The sequence below is a fragment of the Nicrophorus vespilloides genome, unplaced genomic scaffold (genome assembly GCF_001412225.1).
Source record: "Nicrophorus vespilloides isolate i.1.1-1 unplaced genomic scaffold, Nicve_v1.0, whole genome shotgun sequence".
Lineage (NCBI taxonomy): Eukaryota > Metazoa > Arthropoda > Insecta > Coleoptera > Silphidae > Nicrophorus > Nicrophorus vespilloides.
In genome coordinates this window covers 14,831-25,017 of record NW_017096117.1, presented here as the reverse complement: position 1 = coordinate 25,017, position 10,187 = coordinate 14,831, and the positions used below count along the sequence as shown (strand labels likewise).

The 10,187-nt window shown below is 30.5% G+C and overlaps 1 protein-coding gene across 1 annotated transcript; it reads right to left on the bottom strand.

Moving 5' to 3' along the window:
- Positions 1 to 194: 194 nt before the first annotated feature.
- On the bottom strand, positions 195 to 3,375 carry LOC108569660 (molybdenum cofactor sulfurase 2). Its single transcript, XM_017931292.1, has 10 exons — positions 3,263 to 3,375; positions 3,063 to 3,191; positions 2,846 to 3,002; positions 2,180 to 2,788; positions 1,851 to 2,127; positions 1,683 to 1,799; positions 1,191 to 1,632; positions 970 to 1,146; positions 700 to 917; positions 195 to 639 (listed from the first exon to the last, which is right to left on the bottom strand). Exons 2-10 carry the CDS (start codon positions 3,145 to 3,147, stop codon positions 451 to 453), a joined length of 2,271 nt encoding a protein of 756 aa, XP_017786781.1. The 5' UTR covers positions 3,148 to 3,191; positions 3,263 to 3,375; the 3' UTR covers positions 195 to 450.
- Between the last annotated feature and the right edge of the window lie 6,812 nt (positions 3,376 to 10,187).

The following is a 10,187-nucleotide window of genomic DNA, read 5'->3' as shown; positions in this document are numbered from 1 at the left end:
TAGACATAAGAGGTAAATATGTAAATAATAAAGTGAAAGATATATATTCAAATTTAATTTGTTCTTATTTATTCAGTTTGTTTAATTTAATTTTACAATTATATAAAAAAAATCAAAATATATTAGTTACAGATACAATTTATTTTGACGATAATATAGAATTTTACAGTTATTATATAATTACAGCACTACCTCGCATAGTGCGGACTGTTAAGTCTCTTTTTGTATGTATTTAGTTCCTCGATTAGTCCAGTTTCAATCAGGAATATTTTCTGGTAATCGGCAGCACCATTCGTGGTATTTTTGTAGTTCGAGATCTCTTAACGTTTATTTGTCATAGTTATTATTTTAACATAAGTAAAAAAAAGCATCAGCATTAATTTATTTATATTAATATAATAATTATGTAATAATTCAATAAACTTAACTAAAACTACAAAAATGCAATAATCAGTTGCCTATTACACTATCACCAATATGAATAAGATTTTCAGCCTTATTTTCTGTACATTTCAAATACACACCAAACGTAATTTTACCATTAAATTCATTCGAAAGTGTCCTCAACGGTTCCACAGATTTTTCCCCAGTTTTTTGGTCGATGCAAATAATTTGACATCTAGTACATTTACCTTCGCTCTACAAATAAAAATGCAATTAAGAATCTTCTCGATATTAGTACTGTACTTAAGGACGTACAGTGAAAATAGTTTTTCCAAAATGAAACGATTCGCAATCGTTTTCAACGAAGATTTTACCAAAATTCACCACGAAATTCGGTCTAAATCTCTGTACCAAATCATCTAAGGTATCATCAAGATCGCCTTCAGAAATAATATCCAACAACCACTTGACGCTCGCCTCGTTTACCATCAGAAATTGGGCTTTATTTGCCAACGATAGTTCAAGCTCATTTTCTGCGAAATGCAAAATAAATCATTTATAAAATTAACTATGTAAAACGCATACTTCTTTTTCTAATATCCCGTTGACTGAGTAACCTTAAGCCATTCCTGCATAGAATATGGTCCAACCAATCGGCTACTTCATCCCCGCAATCCCAGCCTGCAATTCTATCACCGCAAACTTTACTTTGGCAATTTACAATTGATTTAGTTTTAAGTGGTACCGAAACGGAACTAAAACCTGAACCGATTATTAAAGTATACAAACTTAATGATGAATTACACCTTCGCAGGTCAAAATTAACGAATCGTCGTGTAAATCGATCACTGGTTTAATAATGCATAGTTTAGGTTCTTGCTTTTGGGTCAGACAAACCCCATTACGACTTACAATCATCCATTGTCTATCGTATTCTAGCCCGGATCCAATCAATTTCCAAGACGTATCTATAGAGAACGCTCCACAAGATTTTATGGGATATATCAAAATCTTCTTTAAATTTCCCTCACATTTAATTCGTTCATTTTTCAAAATTGTATTGAAAATCAACTGTTCGTTATTATTAGCTAATGTAGTTTTTAATTTAGATACGATAAAGTTTTGCTTTATCATATCTAAAATTGCATTTGCATCATCTACAGTTGACATGTACCCAAATGAGATTCGAATTGATCCAGTTGGTCTGTTGTCTATTAAATCGTTCTGGTCTCCACATACGTGACCTTGCTAAATAAACACAACTATAATTTTAAGTGAAGTCATTAAATTTAACTTACAGAATAAAAGTATTTAACATCTTCTGACGTAAGTTGTAAATGCCTTTTACAGGCTCCTGGATTACAGAAGCAGCCTGTTCTTAAATAAACCTTATTCAAATTGGCTATGTGCATTACCTAAAATTACTTAAATCACTTGTTGATACAAATATTTTGTTGCTTATTTACCTCAGAATAACCAACATAGCTTCCATCAGGTCTTAAAACATTAAAATTTACTATAGCCCCTTGTTTACTTGCATCATCATAGTTACCATCATGGTATAAAACACAAGCAGGTTTTGAATTATTATGTTGAAAAGTCTCTAAACTACTGTAAACATATTTGGCTAAAGCGAATGTGTGTAATGAAATTAAATCCATGTTTAGGTGTAATCTCTGAATTGTATCAAAACCATGCTTCAAACTTAGAATGGATAAGAAATTCAGGGTACCATCTTCAAAACTGTAAGTAATAATTTTAAATGAAATCTAAACAATTTAAAAGTTTAGTTTACCTTTCATTTAATTGTTTCCTTCTAATAACAACATTTTGATCACTCAAAGCCAAATAAACAGTTCCACCACCAAAGTATTTTTTGCTCAAAACATTAGAACTTTGATTCTTCACTAAAAGAGCCCCTAAACCAGTTGGATATCCAAACATTTTATAAAAAGAAACACATATAAAATCAGGTGTGTATTTCTGCAAATCTAAGAAACTAGTTGATGCATATGATGCTGCATCTAACATGCAATACCAATTAGCATCAGCACCAAGAGCACCAGTTTTAATTTTATTAATCCAATCTAGAGGATACTTAAAGCCAGAAAAGTTGCATTGAGCTGGATAGACAAAAAGAGAATTGCACTTGACATTCTGAAATTTGCAATTTCTTTGATTATCCTCTTTGTTTAGTAAATCTTTGGATTCATTAAATGATACAACCCGATGATTATTTGCAAATTCCCTCATCCCCAAAACAGAGGTATGATTATCCTCAGTATAAACAAATTCTCCATCATTATAGTGGAAGCTTTCACCAATTATTTTAAGAGCTGCTGTAGTCCCAGAAGTAAAAATCACAGTATAATTATTACTATCAGTATTGAAGTGGTTCAAAATCCTACAATCAATTCAATTAGTTTGAGTTGATATGACTTTTTGTTTAATAAAACATTACTTATATCTGATCAGGTCAATGGCATCATCAGTTTCCTTGCTAATTGTACTCCTTGCATGAGGATTTGCAAATAGATTACCTTTGTAGTCATTGCACACAGCTTCAATTTGTTTTTCCGAATATAAAGTGGCTCCTGCATGATCCAAATAAGTCTGCTCTGTAAAACGTAACCTTAAAATGTTAGTTAACAAGTGCATTTATCTGCACTACTACCTACCTTTAACTCTTTTAAACTCGCTCCTTATTAATTTCTCGGTACTTAATGGGTAAATCGATTTAAACGACTTTCGTGATGTATCCATACTTCACTCTATATAATTTGCCTTTAGTTTATAATTTTTTAATTCTGAAATATTCCAGTTTCAAAGCACTTCATTCAATCTTATCGATAATGTATGGAAATTGTGCAATACTTACTTTATTGCAATTGAACTAGATGCTAAAGGTTTATCTTTCGTGCTTGTTTGGGTGCACGATTATGATTAGATATTCAAGCGGAATTTCTAATTACTTGACTTTAAATGATTCGATTTGCAATAATTTAATTTAATTATGTCTGTAATAATTATCTGTTGCTTTCTAAAAGTAAATAAGTCGATGACTGAGCAGAAAGTACAAGTAATTAAATAATCGCGCTTGTATAACAATAATAACTTATCATATTGTTATGGAAAACACAGTTTATTTTTAGTGCAGTTTATTTGTTATTGTGTTACGTTATTTCATACAAATTAAGGTTTTACTTAATTTTGTACACTATATAATACAATTCTTTACTATAATTATGTAGAAAATAAGTTTTTCAATATTTCAATAATTTGCATAATTATTTGTAACTTAAAATTAAAAAAATGTAAAGAAAGTAAATTTTAATTTAGCAAAATAATGCACAACATTATTTTTTTTATACATTAATGATCGTTTTTCTTTTTTCAAACAGTACAGTTTACAAATTATTACAAACCTTCATATTTATTATAAAACATTCTTAAGATTTTGATGAAAAAATTGTCATTAATTTAATTTTCAATTCAATAGGAATGATTACTTTACGAATTATAGAATAGTAGCAGAAGAGTTATTAAAGATTCTTCTAAATCTATAAATTATGATGCGCTTTAACTATCCTCTTGGATTATTTATAGCTATGAAACCAATAATTTGTATATGATATATGTACATATGTTAACTGGATATACACTTTATATAATATCAATTATGATTTATTGGAAAGCTTTATTTGATTTGCATTACCCAATCATCATGAAATCGATATACGGTGATTTAGTATTCAAAATTATGTAATACGTGTTGTTGTTTATTAACTAATTTGCTATATCCTAATATTAGATCATACTGTTAGACAAATACAAATTATTATTCTATATTATGGAATGTTAATATGATTTATGATGAACGAACAATAACATTGAGTTATAGTAAAGATATAAACATATATATTACATATCTAAATAATAGCAAAAAAAGTATTTATAATAATCGTAGCTAAATAATTATGGAATATGTATGCATGTTTAGCGTATAGGATTGCTTTAACAGCTAAAAATGAATCTTCCGCATAATTTTTATGAAAATCCTATCTAAATGACAGATTTTTATTAAATTGGAGGAAATATAATCTAAGCTGAATCCCATCGAGTTGGAGTGTTCTGGATATAATTTTATATACTGCATATTCACGAACTACTGGCAATACAAACATAGCAACATTTGCAGACGAGACTATCAACATGACATCAGACAAATGTTCTCCTATTGCATCTCGACACCTTCAAGAAGAGTTTAGTACGTTTGAGACATGTATAAACTAGTCAAAAGCGGTGCATGTTACCTTTACCTTAAAACGAGACTCATGTCAACCAGTCAGATTCAACAAAGTAGTGTCAATATCATCAAAGGTGAGATACTTGGTTATGCGCATCTGGATACAAGACTAACTCGGAGAGACCACATTCAGGTAAAGCGTGAACAATTAGAAATCAAATTTAGAAAGTTTTACTTTCTGCTGCGGGAAAATTCGCAGTTGTCTATGCATAATAAGTTGCTAAAGTACAAAGTAATATTGAAACCAGTTTGGACATACATTATCTAAATGTGGGGAAAGATCTTAATATTTCAATCTAAATGTTTCAGAAGAATCGTACTTTGTAATCATGATTGTGGAAGCAGATAAAAATTTATCAATGTTGTATTACTTAATAAATAAATGATTTAATATTATATCTTTATCAACAATAATAAAAAAAGTTTATAGTATGCATTGGACTCTCTTATTTGTGTACAATTTGAGTTAGTATTACTTTTAATCCCAACACCCGAAAAATAAGGAATAAGTTTACTTAATGTTGGCAGGAATAGATTGTAAAAATAAATACTAAATAAAGTGTGTTTCTTTATAAATATCACTTTTTTATGAAAAGAATAGAATACTTAAAAAGTAAATGCAGGTTAAAAAGATTTTAAGAGAGTTAACTTAGTAATTACACAATTGTTAAATAGATGATGTAAAGAGCTATTGAACGTATGTAATGAAATAAATTGAAGTGGTCCATAAATAATATAATTATATTTATAAGATGTTGAAATTCGTTTCATTCAGATTCAGGGATAAAGCTCTCGGCGACGAGTCACAATCGTCGTCGCAGGGCGAACGGGGGGTTTTAAATATTAAAGGTTGAGCACATCCAGAGCGCTCTGCCTCTAGCACCGAGTCTCTCTATCCCCGTCTACTCGTTTCGTTTTTGTTCATTTATTCTGGGTACTTTCCGGTGAGGCTCCTGGCAGTGACATAAATGTTATCCGGTATAACGCGCATGTGAAGAATTTATACGGCTACGCCAGAAATGGCATCCGGTGATCAGGGCTCTCACAGAACGATGAGTAATTTATCGGGGCTTGTATTTATATCATGCGGAAACTGTAACAAATGTGCACATGTCTCTAATTCCATTTTGTCTCTCTCTATAAATATAGATATGCAAAAACTTGGAAATAATTTCATTGCAGATTTCTTAATAATCATTGATGAATGGCAGAATCCATGGTTAATTGATCTTTTCAATGGTTTTTAATAATTCCATGCATTTATTCTAATTAATAAATAATATTTATTAGAATTATTAAATTTGAAAATATTAGGTATTTCACAATGAATAAGTTTTTGAACATATTATTTTTTGTTATTCACTAATTAAAGCATTCTATTGAACGTGTAAAAAAGTACTAGCTGCGTTTTCCAATGAAAGGGGAATTGGATGTTGCGGTATTTAATATCCGGACATAGTTCTAATATCACCTTACTGGCTGCTTCACCGATAAATTCTTCGCATTTTTTTACAATATTGGAATATCTCTTAGAAAAAAAACTATCAGATAAACGATTTGACCTGACTATGATTACATTTCTAAATTAAAATTTTAATCCGTTATTAATAAGCAGAAATTAAACATTTACAATATATATAATATAGTTACTTAATGTCAATTCAATCATCTTACAACAACTAAGATTATCAGATTATCTTTACTTTCATCATCATCAACGATCTGTCCCATCTTCGAGGACTTTGAAACTACTTTAGAATTGGAACTCCTTCGAATGTTCTAATTGGATAGTGACAATTTTCCTAAAGTAATTGTCATTATAGTCGCTTTAATTGTCGATTACTTCGGCTTTGACTTGTTTTATCTGCTTCTTAACAAAATTTGTTGGTATTTTGACCAAAGCATCCATCTAGACTAGTTTCGTCTACCTCGCGGGCACGCATTTATTCTGGGACTGTTTTATTACTTCGCCAAGTAAAGAAAATATAAACTTCTTTTTTTTGTTGATTTTATCTGGTTTAGTTACAGTATATTGCCACGTTGGAGTCTTTCTAGTAAAGATTAGTTTAAGATAAGTTTCATTTAGAATACAAACCATTATTTTCCTCATCACCACTGCTTATAGCTAATCCACTCCTTTTCTCTAAAAAATCTCTAAAACTGTACTTACTTTCTCCTCCTTTGATGCCTTAACACTTTACTTCATCATAGGTTTTACCGCCCTAATTTATGTATTAGTTTAAAGTTTCAAACTGCTATATGGTTCATGTTTTCAATAAGCAATTGAAATTTCACCAAATTATATCAATTATATTTACGAGTTATATTCGTAGTTTATATTTTAATTTAAAATAATCAGGTATTCCTTCATGTAATTATTAAATTCATTTACACAATCATTTTTTTAAATAATATTGATAATTTTAATTATTTCTGTTATTAAAATTGAAAATTTTTATTCCAGTTTTCTTATAATTTATTTACTTATTTAACAATTTTTATTGGCACATTTTTTACCAAATGGTATAACAGTAAAATTTATATTTTTTTCAAGCTATTGCTGTTTAGTTGTTATTAAAAAAATGTTTATTTTACAACCATAAAACAACAATGTTTCGTCTTCGATCAGCGTGGATTCACAATAGTTTAGTTATAATAATTTTAAAAGGAACAAAATTTGAATTCAGCAAAATTATTTTTTTTATTGTATACATAATTACTTATTAAGAACATAGGTATTGTTTGAAGGAAGGTAAAAACTTTTGTTTATGTCGTACGTGTTCGACATGAGAAGGAATGAGTCGTAGATATTAAAGTTGGGGCTAGGTATTAAGGATAACGGTTCTGGCAACAGCTTCCGAAGTTGGTCTCTTGCTTTTAGCATTTAAATTATAAAAAGACGTTTAACTGGTAGCTACTCTAATGTAATATTTTTATTGTATACAAAAATGATTTATAATGAAATTAGAAGCATCAGGTGAGTACAAACCTACATTCAAGTAATGCTTATAATGGTTATTTTTAATGTCGTAACTAAAAGAAAAAATGTATAGCAGAATACCATGAAATATTTATTTATGAAAACTGATGCGTTTTTGTAAACTAAATCGCTATAATTTACTTATTATATGATTTAAATAAACAACAGGTAACAAAGTGTTACAATGTTAACAAATTTTATGATTATTTAAATTACAATTTGATTCAATTGCATCAAATTTGTATGCTTTTGGATTTAATATTATTAATTTTATTTAGTTGTAACTTAATATTTATTTTTAGTTAAATTTAAAAATACACTGTTAACATACACATATGAATTTCTCTAAACATAATTTATTAGATGTAAACAGTGTATTTCTAAATTTAACTATAAATAAATAAAATTGCTTTATTGTTAAAAAATATCAATAATAATAAATATGACAATAATTTAATCATCTCAAGCGATCTTCGATTATTTTCAAATTGCTTTGCATGTCCTTCTTTCAATATCGTGGATGGCCATTTCTTTCCGGTTCATGGTGTTTGGTCCTCTTGGCTACTATATGTTTCCGTTATTGTTGGCATTTATGTATCGTTCCTTTTGCGTTTTTTGGGTAAAGGCTCCAGAGTTAAAGATTCCGAATCATTGAAAACTGTCGGTAGCGTAGACTTTTCCCGCATTTGTCCACTAACAGTATTTTGCAGCCGAGGATCATTAGTTATATCAATATTGGATAGACTAACAATTTCGTAGGCAATGCTACTGTTTTGAATCCTTCCATAATCAATGGCAATTTGCTTCAAAATCCATGGGATTTGTGCGATTGGCTTCGGTGGACTCAATTTAGACAGCTTCTTGCATCCAAAGTTCTGAGAAACCTTTGAAGTATCAGAGAAACTGTTTTCCGATCCACTGCTGTTTCATCACTATTGCTGTAACTTGTAGATGCACTACTTTCAGACGACGAGCTTGAATAGCCTTTCATATTTAACGATTGAAAATTGGCATTATTGTTGGCATTTAGGTATCCTTTGTTTTTTGTTTTTTGGGTAAAGGCTCCAGAGTAAAGATTCCGAATGATTGAATACTGTCGGTAGCGTAGACTTTTCCCGCATTTGTCCACTAATAGTATTTTGCAGCCGAGGATCATTAGTTATATCAAGATTGGATAGACTAAAATTTCGTAGGCAATGCTACTGTTTTGAATCCTTCCATAATCAATGGCAATTTTCTTCAAAATCCATGGATTTGTGCGATTGGCTTCGGTGGACTCAATTTAGACAGCTTCTCGCATCCAAAGTTCTGAGAAACTTTGAAGTATCAGAGAAACTGTTTTCCGATCCACTGCTGTTTCATCACTATTGCTGTAACTTGTAGATGCACTACTTTCAGACGACGAGCTTGAATAGCCTTTCATATTCAACGATTGAAAATTGGCATTATTCTTGCATTTAGTATCCTTTGTTTTTTGTTTTTTGGGTAAAGGCTCCAGAGATAAAGATTCCGAATGATTGAATACTGTCGGTAGCGTAGACTTTTCCCGCATTTGTCCACTAATAGTATTTTGCAGCCGAGGATCATTAGTTATATCAGGATTGGATAGACTAATAATTTCGTAGGCAATGCTACTGTTTTGAATCCTTCCATAATCAATGGCAATTTGCTTCAAAATCCATGGGATTTGTGCGATTGGCTTCGGTGGACTCAATTTAGACAGCTTCTCGCATCCAATGTATTCAGAGAAACCTTTGAAGTATCAATATCAGAGAAACTACTTTCCGATCCACTATCCGTTACATCACTACTGCTGGAACTTGTAGATGCTCTTTCAGACGACGAGCTTGAATAGCCTTCCATCTTCAGCGATTGAAAATTGGATTGCATTAAATTGAACTTGCGAATATAAGTAGACGGTAATGCACTGATGCCTGTCAGAGAACTAATGATTCGATTTTGGAATTCATTTTGTATTGAGCATTAGAAGATATTAGCAAATTCAATTGGAGTGGGGATTGTCCTAGAATTAGCAGGTAGGTGCAGTAATAAGGGGTAGTTTTTAGAAAGTTTATAGCTGTGTATATATTTATTGTTGGGTGGGTATTGCCGACATTTCTAATTATGTCGGTATCCATCAGTTTGTGTGGGGTAGTAAAAGAAATATTGTATTGTCGTGATTTATGCAAAATCGAAATTACCAGCTCTTCTCCTTAAGCAGAATATAACTTAGTTATTGCTTTAGTAGAACTTTGGCTTCCCAGTAATAGGAAAGTATCAAAATCTAAAATGCATTTTATTTTTTTCAATTTTCAAGAATGTAATAATCATGGCAATCTGACGTTTAGTTCACAAGTTACGCTACTTTTGTAAATTTTAAAACAATGGAAAAATCAGAATTTTCTGTGTTGATAAAACATTATGGGGAGTCTTCTCCGTCGAGATAAATGGTACAGAAGTGGTATGCTGATTTTAAACGCGGTCACAAATGATGCTGAACATTCTGCACCCTCAAAT

What these genes read in the sequence shown, in the direction of transcription:
- LOC108569660 (XM_017931292.1), bottom strand. Translation starts at nt 3,147, where the DNA reads ATGGATACATCACGAAAGTCGTTTAAATCGATTTACCCATTAAGTACC. An exon ending in GCTATGTTGGTTATTCTGAG is followed by an intron (nt 1,800 to 1,850) that starts GTAAATAAGCAA and finishes AAGTAATTTTAG; the next exon opens with GTAATGCACATAGCCAATTT. An exon ending in ACGGGATATTAGAAAAAGAA is followed by an intron (nt 918 to 969) that starts GTATGCGTTTTA and finishes TGCATTTCGCAG; the next exon opens with AAAATGAGCTTGAACTATCG.